General features: G+C 45.5%; 2 protein-coding genes across 2 annotated transcripts; both read right to left on the bottom strand.

Moving 5' to 3' along the window:
* Positions 1–284: 284 nt before the first annotated feature.
* Positions 285–17,147, bottom strand: LOC119457629 (suppressor of cytokine signaling 5). Its single transcript, XM_037719262.2, has 5 exons — positions 16,992–17,147; positions 14,863–16,218; positions 4,382–4,412; positions 3,054–3,196; positions 285–2,083 (listed from the first exon to the last, which is right to left on the bottom strand). The coding sequence occupies exons 2-5, from the start codon at positions 16,144–16,146 to the stop codon at positions 2,030–2,032; spliced, it is 1,512 nt and encodes a 503-aa protein (XP_037575190.1). The 5' UTR covers positions 16,147–16,218; positions 16,992–17,147; the 3' UTR covers positions 285–2,029.
* Positions 5,598–6,408, bottom strand: LOC119457628 (histone H2A). The gene has a single exon (XM_037719261.2). It carries the CDS (start codon positions 6,331–6,333, stop codon positions 5,914–5,916), a length of 420 nt encoding a protein of 139 aa, XP_037575189.1. The 5' UTR covers positions 6,334–6,408; the 3' UTR covers positions 5,598–5,913.
* Positions 17,148–17,228: the final 81 nt, after the last annotated feature.

Raw genomic sequence — 17,228 nt, 5'->3', positions numbered from 1 at the left:
GAAAGCAACATGGTTTCTGCTGAACGTTAATTTTTAGAAAATAATTTTTCTGAATGGCACATTCAATTCACTGTTGCAAGTATCACAAAACCATGCATGCATAATTCCGCAGCAATAAATGCCACCGTCAGTTGTAAAGTGATTTGACCATGATGCAACATAAAACAGAAACTAGCTGTTGCAACGTGTCAAGTATGACCTGCTGCGAGAAAAGCACCCACAATCCACATTCTGGTGACGACAAGAAAACCTGAAGGAATGAGCAGGAGACAGAACACCACCAGTAAAAGTTGGATCTAGTTTTATTTGGTAGCAACCACTGTCTTGAAAATATTTTGATCTGATGAAGATAGAGATCTGGCCTTGCTTGTACAACATGTTCAGATTTATAATGTGAAAGGGAAAGAAAATAAAATGGGAAGGGATGGGAAGCACAGACCAAAAGTTAGCAGTTGTGTTAATCCTTGTCTTATGCAGTGTCTGTAACTTGCACACAGTTCGCCAGCACTGTTCCACGTATGAGCAAATGTGTGGTGAATTCAGTGCACAGAAAAGAGCTAGCAGAGAGGCTCTTACAGCAGAACAGAGGTGTGAATGATTTAGGAGAGCAGGTGTTTTTTGGTCTTGCGTGATGGTATGTTAGCAATAATAACAAGTCAGTTCTCCAGTCAGCTTTTTTTTACAACTTTCTCTTAGCAAATTTCACACAACAGGTAAATTCATTAACTCAGAGATGCCACAAGAAAGAGCCAGAGATGATCAAGTCATACCTACAGACCCCATCTTGCCAGGGTTACGCCATCAATCATGGCAATTGCTGCTATGTTTGCCAATGCTGCAAGATGGTCCAGTTGGTGCAGAGTAGTTCCTTGCATACTATGTCGTGGGCGAGACAACTCGAGTTTTCACTGACACTGTTTAGTCAAGTACATATTGCCAGTGCTCATAGCCCTACTGCACAGAAAGACATTGCTACCTTGTCAGTACACGTGGTCCTTGCCTCTGACTGACTAATCAGCAAATGAGTGTGCTTTTTAATGCGACACTTCCCCATTATGGTAGGATGCTTATACCCCTTCAAAGGGGGCACTTTCGACTGCGATTAAGCCCGATTGGGATCAAAAGTGCCCCGTGCACAGGATATAATACAAGTCTCACCAGGCTGCTTCAGAGTGGCCAAAAGTAAATAAGCTTCTTCAGGTTCTACACAACAGTCTGACGAGCTTTAAGCCCTCTCGTATCTATGGCAGATGCTTGCAACACTTGTTACGGTAACATTTCACTTACGTTTCTCTTCAACAACAATTACCTAACACAGTCAGAGGGGGCAAACAAAAATAATGCTCTGCCCCACTTGGTTACAGAAACTAACACAACAGTTTAGCATGCATAAGCATACCCAGGAAAAACAGAGCATTACAAAGCGTGATGCAGCAGTTCTCGTGAAGATGATCTGCAAGCACAACCTGACAAGATGCACATCGCAGCTCATGAGACAAACTTGGCTTTTGACTTAGCTTTATAGATTGAGCAAAATTTGAAACTAGTCTTTCTAAAGCAAAACATGGCATTTCTCTTGCTGAGATGGCAGAAATCATACATTGGCGCCTTTCAGGCCAGTGTTCTCCACCAACAATCACTTGGCCATGCAGACTAATATGCTGCGTCGACAGGAAGGTGCATGTTCTGCCAAGCAATATGTATGACCAGTGAATGTTTACCATGGTTCTCGCCTCCAATTTTCTTATTTCGAAAGCAGCTGGCAGCAGCTTTACAAGGCAGCTAGTTTTATTGCCTATCGTCAACGCCATAATTTTTTGCTTACGCACCTCAGGAAGCAGAGATTTCAGAAACAACAGAAAAATAAACGACGGAATGGTTCCCAAACGGCAATACAAATCAGCAAAGGAGATGCCTGGAACCAAGCATTTGGACTGCCAAGCTTAATTAGTGTTTAACACTCTTCTGATTAGTGTTGAACACGAGCGGCCGGTCGGCAACAGGTGCGGCCTTGAGGTGCTGGCGCCGCTTACTCAACGTCGTCTTCAACCAGTGGGGGTCCTCCGGCACTGTCTGCCAGGCGCTGCACACCGTGGGAGAAAGTCACATAAGCAAGGCGCAAGGGTCATCTTCCGCGAAAAGTTGAAATTTGAGGCTTTGAACCTAGCTCACTTCCTATGCTTTCTTTGCCTTCATTGTCCAATTTTCTTATACAACTAACATGCTTCATCGCTTACAGTGTTTACAACAGAAATATGTTGCTTTTCTTGTGGGCGTTTTTTCACATAGACTAATTTTTTGCTGTATTTTCCGTAAGGAAGTATATTTTGCTCGTTCATTATTATTTTTATTTACAGGTCAACCCTTGGAGGCTCACTGCCGTAAATATACGGTGCCGCAAACAAGTCCCAAATGGTCGTTGCCGTATATTCACGGCGCCATTTGTATGTTTGAAAAATGCACCAATTTTTCAACTCTTTGTGGCCCAGCAAGTGCTGCCACCCTGTATGGATACAATAAATCTATGAAAAGTGGTGGTCCCTACTAACTTGATGAATGCTAATTAGTTTTTCAGGTGCTTATGCCTTGGGAAAGTGCCCGAGTGCCTTAACTATTTTCGTACTGCGCCCACTGGGCATCGTTAGCCCGCTATCGATGGTTTGAAACATCCCTTTCGAGACCTTCTGCGCCGCTCATGAACACACTGTGCTATCGGACGCGAAGGAGAACTATATTTTAGTTTTCTAAGCAGTGCGAATTTTTCCCGCTTGGCGGTGATCTTTAAAGGGGTTGAGACACCAAATTTTGAGGCTATTTTCGCAGGCTTCCTCTGTATGCAAGGACACTCACGTGAAGTGCTGGACACAGCAAACGTTTAAAATATATTGTAATTCGCTTCGAAAGAGTGCCTAAATGCTCGTTCTCGCGATGGAGACCCATCGCTAGGCGCGATTGACACCGAGGCCACCGTGTTGGAAGCATAACGAAAAAGTTTGTGACGTCATACCCAATTAGAGTGACGTACAATGAGCGGTGGGGCCCACGTCACTGACCTGCGAGACAACAGGTAGGCGCTGCAGGAGCAGGTGGAACACCTGGGGAGGCAGAGTCTGCTGCAGCACCTGCAGCAGCTGCTGGGGCTGGCCACAGACGGCCACTGCACTGCTCAGGTGCTCCACACCGTTCTCAATGTCACCTGCAGAAAAGCAAAGGCCAGCACATAGAGACAACAGAGGCCACGAGAGGGCAGGCGAAATAGACTTTAAGCGGGTAGAAATCACAAAACGGAGGTTATCTGACTGGTGGCTAAAATCAAGGCAGGGGTGAAATTTCACCCATCACAAAGTACAAAATATGTTAATAGTCATGGCTAGGTGGCGTGTTCCACCAAGCGATTTAAAGGGTTCAGCCTCATCCATCCATCCATCCATCCAGTGTGTGTCATCACAAGTCACTTCTGCCCTATACCAAAGACTGCACAATGAGACGGAATCATCATCATCAATGTGTGTCATCACAAGTCACTTTTTCCCTACACCAATGAAGCTAAGGGCAGCACAATGAGAGACGGAATGAAAAACTACAGGTGTACGAGCCAGGAAAATAACAGTACGGGTTAGAAAACACGAGTTGCTAGCTGAGACTAAAAAGGAGATTAGGCAGGTCATGAAATGTGTACGGCAGATAATTGGTGGGCTACTACAGTTGACAGAGTAGGTGCCAACGGAAGGAATATTTGACAACGGTCAAAGAATGTATAATGTGAGTGTAGCTTTTACAGCACCTTACGCAGGGCGTAAAATATTTGCCTAATGATCAGTAAACGGGAGGAAATTTAGTGTTCAAGGAATCGTGAGGTATGATACACCGGCTGCAAGAAAGGCGCATTATACCAGATTCTTCAGTTCAAAAAAAAAAAAAAAAGTAAACATGGGGGCAAATAAGCCAGTGTTATAATGAAGGTGCATGTGAGCATAACTCGAACCTGAAGAATCAGTCCAGTGGACATCTAGTTCGACCATTGTATGAAGTGCCAATGCATGCTATTTAGAAAAGTTTGAGAAAATCCTAGGGTACACTGGAGAGGGAAATTACATTTATCAATCATGCAGGGGTCATGTGTGTAAGTGCAGCTCCCGCAGTCCTCCAGGATAAATAGCATTCTGCAAGGTAATGTTTTGCTGGTGGTACAAGTGGTTATGACGTCGCAGTTGCTGTTTCGATAAAACCGCAGCTGGAAGCACATCGTTCTGTAGGTCAATTATGCGTCTCCGTGTTTCGCCGTTTCCACACTCAATGACGTGTGTATCGCCTTACATTTAGGAAAGTGGAACTCATCATGCGCTCAAAATCAGCCAAACTTCGCCAGACAAAATCTTACCTTGTGCCAGCAGCTCTTCGCCCATCTGGACCTCGTGGATGAAGAACTTCTGTACTGCGTCATAGTCCTTCAGGTCCGGCAACTACGTACCAGTTAGGTGTGTTATGGCAAAAACGGGCAAAGACACAATCCACTGTCACGATTTCTTACCTTGCCAGAACCACTGCGTGCTTGCTCTTTCTGTTGCTGAGCCTTGGCGCGTCCTGCAATGTGCGAAATAGCGTGGAATTTACCGAGGCGTGTACCTCGCCGTTCGACTTGCAACTCCGGTCAGGGCAAGCAACTAATCCCACGTGCAATATCCGGGCACACCGGCGGTCACGAGACAGTAAGCAGCTGAACTGAAATGACCTTTAGGCCCTTACGAACACTTGACTCAGTACAATAACAATGTGCTGCACTTGTTTAAGGACGTCGTTTCACACAAGACAACTTACGTTCCTTCAGCTTTTGCTTGAAGAGTGGGTCACTTCGGCGCTTTCGGTCGAAATAAATACAGTACCCTATAAACAGTGTGCCACAAACACCGGCAGCAACGCTAAGCGCTGTTTTAGACACCATAACACTCATCTCAACCATGGGAAAGTATTTTTTTAGTGGGAAGGACCGAAGACGAACAAATAATCTCCGGTCACCTGTGGCCACTCCGGCGCACGCGTTGTCCAAGCCCTCTAGCGTACAAAGATTGAAGCATTGAACGGATTGAACCACAAACAAGAAATAATTAGAGAATATTCTGTCCCAGATGCGAGGAAAACGAATGCGTGGAAATAAAAGAAACTATCAAAAGGAAGAGGAGCGAGTACTGACGTTTTGAATTTGAAAGGCAAAGATGTAGAAATGGCAAGAAATGGCGCGAAGTTAAGCAGCCATTTTGATTTTTTATTTGCAACAAATTTTCATTATGCGCATTCAGTAGTTTCAATTAAATGGAGCCGAGCACTCCAGTGCGTCAGCTGACAAAATTCTGAAATTGCGATTCCGCAGAAGTGCCACTTTAGCTTTTTGCATACAGAATTGAGTACCGATTTAAGCGAATGCCTTCATCCTTTGCTTGCTTATATGAAAATTGAATGTCAACGGGAGTTGACGTACTACTGTTGACAGTCCAACGCCAGATAACGCCAGATATTACTACGGGCATTTGTTACCACCAACCACGCAACGGCATTTTGCCGCGCGGTACGGCAACACCAAAATAAGAATTCCACAAGAGTAGCAGTTCAAAGTGCTTTATTTTTCACTTCAATGATGACCTTTTCATTTGATAAGATTTTACAGGGTTCCGTGAGGAAGTACCACGATGACAATGGGAAGGTACGACAGTACAGGGCGAAATAAAAAGCAAATGCACGAGTGATGCTACAGAATAAGCCAGACCTAAGCCTAACGACAAAGCAACATGACTGCAGTTGTTCTGAACACACGCATGAACATGAACAGATGAAACAATGCGCGACATTCCGAGCCGCTGACCGGCCGGGGTGGCTTAACAAGAGGAATGCGGCGACTAAGTGAACAGCAAAATGTCCTCAAAACTCCTGGCTGGAACCGCCTTTCTTGCCGGGTTTGCCGGCTGTGCTGGTCTGGCCGGTCTTCTTGGGCAGCAGGACGGCCTGAATGTTAGGCAGAACACCGCCTTGCGAGATGGTGACGCCCGAGAGCAGCTTGTTGAGCTCCTCATCGTTGCGAATGGCCAGTTGCAGGTGACGTGGGATGATGCGCGTCTTCTTGTTGTCGCGGGCAGCGTTTCCCGCCAATTCCAGCACCTCGGCGGCCAGGTACTCCAACACGGCTGCCAAGTAGACCGGGGCGCCGGCACCCACCCGCTCACTGTAGTTGCCCTTGCGCAGAAGTCGGTGGATTCGGCCTACGGGAAACTGGAGACCGGCCCGTGAAGACCTGGACTTTCCCTTCGCCTTCGCCTTTCCGCCCTTGCCGCGACCAGACATGTTTGCTTACTCTTCGACGACTACCGTACACAACACAACGGACTTCACCGGATCAGTGATGGTCGCCGCCAAAAAACGACGGCTTATATGGCAACCTAAAAAAAGCAAAAAAAGAAGAAAGGACACTTGATTGGTTGCCAGACCAACAACAAAAATGACGCTTTCACTACCCAGAACATGGCAATAATGACGTATTTGTGGTGCTAAATTGCATTTTAGAAAATAAGGCCTTAAGATTGCACGGCTTTTTTTACTACACGTGTCTACGAAAAAGCTGCTTTGAGGCTGACCTCGTTCCCCAACAAAAATTGCCATCAATCTCAAAAAGCTACTCTCGAAGGCCATGCTTTTAGAACTGCAGGAAAGCGGAAACGACACCAGGCACGAAACTAACGAACCATGTTCTGCTGCTTCTTAAAATTTTATTTATTTATTTATTTATTGCAATGACGGGGCAATCAAATTAAATATATAGACAAAATGTGCTGTATATTAGGTTTAGGTTGCCCCGACCTTGCGCAATAAACTAGTCAAACGTACTGTAAGCAATGGTGTTTTTCTGGCGCTTGAAGCACCCAAAATCATGGCCTTCGAGAATCGTTATTGTTCAAGAAAAATAGAGTTTACAAAAGCGTGTTCTATCCCTCCGAAGAGCTTTCTTTATCTCTGCCTTCGGGTTTGGCGTAGATGTCTCGCCGAGTGGACATATAGGCGGTCTTTCACACAGCTCTTACTCGGAGAGGAAAAAGATATAAACTTTAAAGAGCAGACGATGACGGTCTTCCCCAAGTGGGCGGCATCCTCAGCTGCCGTGATCCCTCGCTTACCTTCGCGCTGGTCTGCTCGTGCCCCGAGCTCCCTCCTCTTCCTTTAGAATGTTTCTTTTATTTTCACGCATTCGTTTTCCTCGCATGTGGGATAGAATATTCTGTAATTATTTCTTGAATGTGGTTCAATCCGTCTCGATGATTGATCACGTTCTCATCAAATGTATTGAAGCATCAAAAAATGCATCACTTTGATCCACACTTCTCTGTACGTGCAGCTCTGCTCACACTGTTTTCTTCGCTACTCGCAAAATTAAATCGTCGCTGAATCCAGAACACGAGGCCACGTGAACTTGTTTGTATTTGACCAGGAGTTTCGGAAAACCTGAACATTGCGCCACCAGAAAAACGATAAAAGGCTATGTCTTAAAACACTCCGAAACTTCTTTCTCTGATACCACGCAGACAGAATTAATGTGCGTAAATCCTTGTGCAGGTTGCACCACTACCATATAAGGAACCGTAACTTGAAAAAGTTGGCATACATTCCAGAACAAGACACCAACAGAGGTAGAAAAGCAGACAAGCAACGGCACCGGTCTTTGCTTTTCAATGTTTGTTGGCACCTTGTTCTGAAAGTATGTCGTTCCCATATGGTTCATATACTCTTTCTACGTAGGCTGCAACAATTGTTGCTGATCTGTATGTTCTGTCAGAAATGATGCGACTATTTCAAATACTAAACTGTTGAACATGAAAAAAAAAAAAAAAAAAAAAAAAAAAATTGAAGACTACACAACTCATATCTCAAATTTCATATGTTCAAATTTAAGTCTCTAGATAATGGTTGCCTTTCAGTCTTAATGTACACATATGACATATTGTTAGCTGGTAGCCAAAGATATTCAACTACTGGCAGACATTCGTGACGAACAGGTTAAATCTTCTGGCTTAAATTTTAGTGCAAACAGATCAGTACTCGAGCGTGTCTACCGTTTTCAAGGACCCTCACAGAAGCTTTCCCCTGCTTCTTCCCCAGAATTTTCAGTTCGTTCGAGTGTTTCTTGCAGAGTAGGTTGAGTATATACAGCATGGGATGTTCGCTGACAATGTGTAAGTGTAGGTGAGTGCATGTTTTATTCTGCCTAACAAAACAAATCACGACAAAAAGCCTGCGTATATAATGTCGCCTCATAGGTATCTCTCAAGCACGTAGACCTCAATCTTAATGGAATAGTACATTATATCCAACGGCTTCCTTTATTTCCTTAAATTTCTGCTGTTTGGCTTATGCCATTAATGGGCAACTGCGTATGTGCCCATTTATTAGCGACACAACAGAAAACAAGTGCACAAGTGCAGCCTGAAGCATTGCTTATGCACTTGCACAGTGCTTCGCATCACCTAGCTAGCTCGATCCCAACAGTGCGATAGGTCTGCACAACTTTTTCGGTGCAAGAAAAAGCTTATCGTTGACAGTGCGCATATCAGCAGCATCTTTAAAGAACGTGTGAAATAATGTGTGGGATAACATGTATAAGGTGTGTGGAATTATAAATGGAGTAAATGTGGGGAAGAGAGCTTTTATGTTTGTGAGATGCCGCAATTTGAAGTCAGAAACACTCATAACTTAGTGATAGCGATAGTGCACTGAAAAAAATAAGTGTAGCTTATTGCCTCCCCTTCCCATCACTACCCTAGAGCAGTAGGAGACTGCAATGCTCAGCTCAGACCTGGATCTCCAACTCCGGGTCGTCCATATGGCCGAAGATGCCGCCAAAGCGCAAGGCCTGGCCGCTGCCTGAGGAAGAACGAGGACGAGCCCTCCCACTCACCTCCTCCCTAAACTCCATCTCAGACAAAATAAAGTTTATACTACTACTGAAGCAAATGCAGCTTGGGCAGAGAGAACGGAAAATTCTTTTAACTATGCAATTAAAAAGTTTTAATATGTCCGTAAGTTGTGACAGGCTTGGGCAGTACTTATAATTTTATATGAAAACATTTTTTTTTCTTTAATTTCATCAAGTATTAAAACATAATCTTTTCTTTCTTTTGGCATCATGACCATGCAATTTGTCTGGTAGAAGCAAAAATGGAGCAACAAGATTGTTGATGAGGCAAGTTTTATGGTGAGGCTAAAACATGTTGGCGGGCTATTCGGTTTGGAATCATGATACAATGTCCAAGCGTGACCGGACGAGAACAGAGATGGAAAAGCACTGTGCGTGTTTCTATCTTTGTCCGGCCGCACATGTGCATTGAATCATGGAGAGGGTCACATGAGTTGATTTTATGTCACGTGGATTCCATGTTGATTGCCAAAGCTCAGCGCAATTCTGGGTAGAGCATGGTGGGCTTCATTCTGTGTGGGGACATGAACAGTGAGGGTGCAACTGTCATTTGATTGCTCATCCGAGCCGCTTTGTTGGAAGAGATTTGTTGAGGAGATGGCCTTTAATACTAGGCGAATTCCACACCTTATCATCAGTATAGTAAGGGGACCTTACTATACTGAGGAAAGATTTGGCATATATATATATATATATATATAGGCAGAGAGAACAGGAAATGGGATGGTGGCTCCATCCACCATCCGAGTTTTATGGAAATGTTTGTGAAATAATATCCAACATTAATTCAGCACTGGGACAATGTGTCCACTTGCATTCAATATGACGTGTCATTGATCATTGACCCTCAATCTTAATGGAATAGCACATCATATCCAATGGCTTCCTTTATTTCCTTTAATTTCTTGTATATTAGGCTGATGCCATTACTGGACACCTGTGTATGTGCCCACTGATTAGCGACACAACAGAAAACAAGTGCTCTTGATTTCCCAAAACTGCCCACAGAATTATGAGGCACGCCTAGTGGAGGGTCCCAGATTAATTTTGATCACGTGATGTTCTTTACCATGCACCCAAAGCAGGCTAAACAAGCATTCTTGCAATCAACTCTCGTCGGAGTGCGTTAGAGAGCCCAAACCCATAACCAAGAGCTTGGTAGCAAAACACTATAGCCACTGCACTACCACGGCTGGTCGTACAGCACCAGGGAACATGCTATGGTAGCTTTAACTTTTATTTTGCACAACTACGAGTGTGAGCAGTGAAATACATGTCGGGGAAACAATTCTGCACACACGATTGGACAGGGCGCTAAGGACATTACTTACACTATTTACAGAGGGTAAAAAGTATTCAGACGCACTGCATAATGTACAAGACACAACGGGACAATAAATAACAAGCGTACAGATAAATCCTCGTCCTGTTGTTTTTCAGCTCGCTCCACGATTGTGGAACTGTGGTAATTGCATTTTCTTCGTCCAAGCAATACATTGCTTCCACTGTTAAAAACAATTCTATGTTGCTTCCACTAATGGACCATGTATCAAAAAAACAATTTTTTGTACTCGGCATATCGCTACGACGCAGCTCTCGCTGGAATTCAATTCCTCCTCTTAGCTGTGCCACACATGCTTCACTCAATATTGAGCGTGCTGAACATACCTCACATTCTACAAAATGCAAGCAGAATACAAACATACACCAAAATAAAAACAGGCACATTGCTAATCTTGCTTAACCATATACACTAACAAAGTAGTTGAGCTAGCAACAACTCTAAAATGGACAGTTATGAGCAAAAATGGGTCACGCTAGCTCTTCTACCACTGATTAAAAACAAAAACTCGGGTAAACAAAATGCGGACATTACAGAGCTCTGAGCAAATGGTTCATACCAACAGCAGGCCCTCACTCTATTATTCGTTTCATCCCCAATCTTAACAGACACTAAAGAGAAAAAATATGTTGAGCTGTATTAATGTATATTGCGCTTTCTACAACATTAAAGAAGCCAATGTTGCCATGAGAGGACACTTGATAAGCCAGAAAAAAAATGCAACAAAAGACAGGTGGCAACACTGCTTTGAAGTTCCCGCACCAACTCGCCGAGGTGCCGTGGATTTCGACAGCGTCTAATCTGGGCAAGTTAGTTGTTTAAAGGTAGACTACACTGTATCCTAAAGGCGCCAAAGACTGAATTTAGAAAGTTTTGAGAACTTTTAGGGTACTGCGACGGCCAAGATATGGGGAAAAAAAAAAAAACACTTAGAAATGGACGATGTCACACACACGCAGCAGTGCTGGGGTTTCCGGCTAGTGATGCAAAACTACCGGTAAATTCACTATCGATAGCGCCAGCTAGTACTCTAATATTTCACCATGAAACTACTGATAGTACGATTGATAGTTTTACAATTCTTGGCTAGAAATATTACGAGCAATTTCGTGATAGCTGAACATCAGTAACACTCTGTTCATGCTATTGCGAACAGGGAAACGTCATCAAGTTTATGTTGCATTGTGCATGTGTGGCACATATCGTGCAATCGTACATTATCGATATTGCACGGTCAATAGTACAAGCGTTAGTGAGCTCAATAGTATTTTCGATATCAACAGCGCACTAAGGACTGTACTGTCGGTAGTTTTTGCACTATCAATAGTTTGATAATGACTAAACTATCGCAAAAACAATTTAGCTATCGATAGTTCTGCATCACTAGTTTCGTCGCAATAAAAAATAAAAAAATGAAAGTTTCATTCTTTCTTTCTGCTTGTAAAGAACTTGCTATCTCAAAAATAATGAAAATGGAGTTTTGAAAGAACTCTTGATCAGTCGAAACAGATTAATGTTTTCTTTTTAGTGTCCGAGTCAATGGGCACTCGTGTATGCGTCTGGCAGAAACCACCTTTGTTGTATGACATGAAATGTAGAGTGTAACGTGCGGCAGCAAGAGAAAGCGACATTTTAGCTACCTCCTATTACGCATATTGATGCCTTGAGTGGAGCTTCCACCCTCCCCTATGATAAGTGAAGCCTGACACAAAGCAAAATACATGTCTATAACACCATCCTCGCTAGAACGAAATCTACATCACGTTAACGCAAAAAAAAAAAAAAAAAATTTAACCAGTATGGTCCATAACCCAAACTTACATTAATCAAAGCACATTTTCTCTCTACACGCATGAGCAAGCTTACAGTTACCATTTTTTTTCGTGCATATGTTCTTAACAGTCCTCTGTTGCTCAGCCCTTCTATGTGCACCATTAAACACACAGGGTGTATTACGCAACCAGCATTAAAAAAGACACAGCTTATAAAGAGGGACTGAAGGGTAACAAGCAGATGTAACGCTAATGCATTCGCTTTGTCCACAAAGAAATGTTTTTTGCACACAAAACTCGTGACGAACAGTGAACCGTAGCTTGGCGAATGGACAGTTACCACCTCAAGCCCAACAGGAGTTTAAATGGTGTGTTCCATACAGATTTCAATTCTGTCGATCTGTAAAATTTCCCAAAGCTCAAACAGCACTATGCGCAGACGAATGCAGAAAATGAAAATTATGAAATATTAAATCCTGCACCTCAATGTAAAATTATACACGGTGTCCCAACTATTATTCACCGAGCTTTATAAAAAGAATTGATCATTTAATGCGAACAGAACCAAGTACAATATGTCATTTGATGCGAACAGAACCAAGTGCAATGTGTGTTGTTTAAAGTCTAGTTGAGAATCCACCAGCATTTTTTTTTTTCACTGAAAGCAATTAAGTGTTTGAAACTGGGTTTGCCTTATCTGTCCATTCCCATCCTTCTGTTTTATCCATGTGTCTACTCTGTTATGCTGACGATGATCTACACCCGGCAGCCTTGCCATCCCCAGCAACGCTAGCGCCACAGCGTGAAGAAAAATAAAGCTACTTCACAACTGTCTCTCCTAGGATTTGAGCCCATGCCATGAAGCAATGTGCGTTGGCACGTCGAGCGGGCTAACCACCGAACTATCGCGCAGCAATAGTGCTGGGCAATTAGTGCAAGGTTTTGTGCTCCACATAGACTGGCACCAGAAAACAGTGCCCTAAAACTGGCTCGCTGGGAGTCACTTAAAAAGCAAGAGGGAGAAAAAAAAAAAAAAAGAGTGCATGTCGCCTTAATGTTGGTACAAAACAGGCACCGCTAGTTGGTGCATTGCGGGAAGAATAAGCAACACTTATCTTTCACACACCTTACTAATGGGGTAGGTTCTCCAGCGCCCACTGAATTAGCAATGATCCATGCAGTCACTTTTTTGTAGCTTTTGGGAGACCTCCCAGTGGGCCTGTCTTAGGGTGCTGCTTTCTGGTGCAGCTGAGTACTTCTCACATTTCATGGGCTTTCTTTTTTTTCAGCAGGCAAACATAAACACGCAATTAGAATTACGCTGAAAACACCTCTATTCAATGTTTCATATAAGTATCTGCAGCTTCTTGACACCTTTACAATTAGAATTCATGAGTTGGATAAGTTATACATAATGAAATATTTGATTGCCACCAAAAAAAAAATTACTGGCAGATTTTAAACCGGACTGTGAGCAATAGGCGTGTTCAATTCATGCTTGGTCCACTGTACTACGTGCACCAGTTCACGGAATGTCCCACCACAGCCCTCAATTGCACCGTCGTGCCTCAATTGGACTGCCTGGGTGATGTCTGCTGGAACAGCAGGCACTTCCAGAAGACGTGGAAATGCTCTCTAACTCTGACAATGTTTCAACACAGACGGAATAGCCACCTCCGGCACAATAAAATTTGTTGCGAGCGCTACTAGAATGGCGCGTGTTCCAGCTACTGTTGGATTTGCTCGATGGTCCGTGCTGTCACATTGAGCAAGCAACGTCGTTCATGGCTCAGCCCCATAAAATTGTTTTAGAAATTGCCTGACAACACGAGAAGCTTGCGGCAAATTGAGAGAATTGGCGCATGCACCAGGCCAGTGAAGAATTCAACCAAGCAGACTACAAAGCCTGCAACTAAGCACTTGATTTATAATTGGGCTTGTTCTCAAACGGCAACACGTATGCACTGCACCAGCACTGGTGGAACTATATTGCACTGGCACCGCAACCAACACAGGAAAAGAACGTACCCAATTTGTGCATGGTATTGTTCACATAAAATGACCAATATTTTTTAAAAGCTCAGTGCATAATATTTGAAACACCTGTAAGTACACTATGTGTATAACGTCAACTGCAGTGTACCTTATATGCACCCAAGAATTTAAGAAGCTTGCCAGCTATGAACTGGCGGCAACAAAAGAACCCTGTACACAACCACATACTGAAAGTGTCATTTAACGTATCCACCTTCACATGGTTTCTTTCTTTTCTAACACACTTTGCACACAATTTCACAGCAGAATTCTTATATAACGTTTTTTACATGTGAATAAGTTGAACTAAATGTGAATATCTTTTTTTTTTTTCACCTGGAGCTTGCTATTCTGAAGCATAAACTTGGCACCTGCAACTGCGGACAAGGCACCTGTGGAAGATGTAAAATATTGTTCGATAGCTCGTACACCTAAGTAGTACCATGATGGCACGAAAGGGTTTGCATGAGCTGTTGCATGGTAACAGATCTTCAAAACAAGCAGTCTTGTCACGCGAGGTAAGTGCTCGCTTTCTCAGCAACATTTGCATTATCAATGAAGCAATGGCCACCTGCAACAGTGACTGGCTGAACTCAACTAGTACGACATCATCTGGACCTTCAAATTCAGAGGGGCAGTTGAACAAACTCGTACGCCAACGACACACGTCAACCAATGTCCGGGCCTATGTGGCAACCATTGAGGGCAGAGGCACCGAGCAGCCCGTATCCCCGGCTAGTGCCCGGCCCAAAGTCCTGCACCGTAGTGCCGCCGTCCTCAATCTGGCGCACACGGACCCTCTGCTTGTAGTGATACTCCCGCAGGTAGCTCTTGAGGCTCCGGGGCAGTGGCAGCTTGGCGGCACCGTCGTAGGCGATGCACGAGCAGATGACCGCACGGGCCAGGTGCTGCAGCGGGAACACAAAAGTTCGGTGCAGGGGACGGGTGAGCATGGGCTCAAAGTACATGCAGCACGAGGGATCCTTGTAGTGCTCCACCAGGCCGCACACGGTGCGCGACGAGAACACCCCCGGGTCGTGAGAGTCAAAACTGAACCGGTGGTTCCACTGCTCGACGCGCGCGTGCAGCGAGCGGCCGTACCGTCGAAAGCTCACCGAGAAGAGGTACTCCTCCTGCGCGGAGTCCCTGAGCAGAAACGTGCCCTCGGGCTTGTTCTCGAGCAGGCGTTCAGCCTCGTACCGGTCCATCTTTCCCCAGTAGAAGCCGCACGCGGTGATGCCCAGCAGGTCGGGCACCAGGCAGTGCATGTAGTCCACCTGGGTGTGCACTTGCGGGGCCACGTCCCATATCTGGCTCAGAACCTCCCACGGCACGGAGAGGCTCTCGGGACCGCTGGACAAGCTCAGCTGGTTGCGCAGCGCGAGCGCGAGCTCCGGAAGCTGTTGCTGAAGAGGTTGGGGCGAAGGCACTTGAGCCCTCGGCTGTTCTTCAGAGGAGGAGGAGGAGGAGGACGTCGACGGCCGTCCGTCGCTGCGGAATCCCGGAGGCGGGTCGACGCCTTCTTCGATCTCGCGGGCTCGCTCCTTGCGAGCTCGCTCATCCCAGTCGTCCACCTGGTATTCGTCGCCCCGATACTTGCCGTCCGAGCCGCAGGCAAACTTGCTGTGACTGCGCGGTGGTGTGACCCTCACGCTGACATCGGGATCGACGCTGCGCTCTTCGGTGCGACGGTAACCGGTGCATATGCATATCGGGCAGCCCGTAGGATGGTCGCTCGCAACGGGATCCGCCGCCGACGACGTGCGGCGCGATCTACATCCAAGCTTGAAACCCCAGCTGCTGCCGCCTTTCCTCGGCTTGCACTCGCGGGACGGCTGTTCCTTAGATGGGCCCGCTGCGGACGTCGAGCCGGATGCGTTCTTGCGGCGACGGCCGAATGTCAGGGTCCGCAGCTTCTGACGCACGCCCGGCGTTTTCTCCTCGGTTTGCGTAGCAGCCGAGGTCGAGCCTTCGGCATCACCTTGGCTGGACTCGGCTTCCGGAGAGCGGCAGCCGTCCGTTGGGTCGGTGTCCGAGCTGGACATATTGCTCCTCGGCTAAACGAACATAGCTGCTAGTCAGATGTCCCCGTTGGAAACACGTCTAAGCTGCGCCATCTGAAACGGTACGACAGGTCGGACAGGCCAGCTATCAGCACAGCACGCGATAACGAAGCAGCGCGTACGTAGTACGCTCGTCGATCACGTAAAAATATCGTCGACGACGCGAGATCGCAGACACACCGCATGTGATTCGATCGAGTACACCGAAAGCTTCTGCTAAGCATACGATGCGAGAACAAAAGGCTAACCGCGAATAACTCGCTTCGGAAGCGCTCTGTCCGAACGTGTCCCAGCGCCTTCCATTCACGACACAAGGAAACAAAATAAGCAAAACCAAACATACGCGTAACAAGGCTTAGCGGGCGCCAGCTACACTGACGAGTGGGCGAAATTCGAGATAACACGAAATAAAGCGCCGCCCTGCAATCGTCACATCAGCATGCGGATTCGTGTGTCCGGGGCTGTCATACGATAAGACGCGTGGAAACATACGCAAACTCGCTTCGTCGAGCCCTACCTACTCCGCGACCTACGCTTCCTGAAGCGAAGATCGATAGCGCAATGTGATCGTATTATCCGCGAGCAACCGCAAAACTGGGTCAAATGCGCGGTAAAGAGTGTACACCACATTGGTCATATGGCCAGTGGAATTAAAACTTTGTAACAGTTTCCCAAAAAAAGGCCGAGTATACATTGTTCCGAACAGTTTCACTTTCCTCCTTTAACTGGTACGTGTGTTTCGTGAGCTGAATTAGTGGAACACAGAAACACTAGTCAATGCGCTAGTTTAAAAACACAAAGCCTAATTTGAAAGACTGTGTACTCACGTTAATAAAGCCAATGTGCTCCTCACAAACCACAAAACGGCAAACAATATTAAATACACACAATTCAACCAAAGACTACTGCGAGAAACGATCGCACACAGGAAATAGCTCCTCTATTTTGTTTTGTTTTACACATGACGTCACGGCTCCGCGTACAGCCGAGCACGAGCGCCCAAGCAAGTCATAACATAAAAACAAACAATACATGTCCCGTACGCCCGTAGCAGTAGGAGCGGC

Source organism: Dermacentor silvarum, chromosome 7, assembly GCF_013339745.2.
Source record: "Dermacentor silvarum isolate Dsil-2018 chromosome 7, BIME_Dsil_1.4, whole genome shotgun sequence".
NCBI lineage: Eukaryota > Metazoa > Arthropoda > Arachnida > Ixodida > Ixodidae > Dermacentor > Dermacentor silvarum.
The sequence above is the reverse complement of the archived record's forward strand: the minus strand, read 5'-3'. Positions and strand labels throughout refer to the sequence as shown.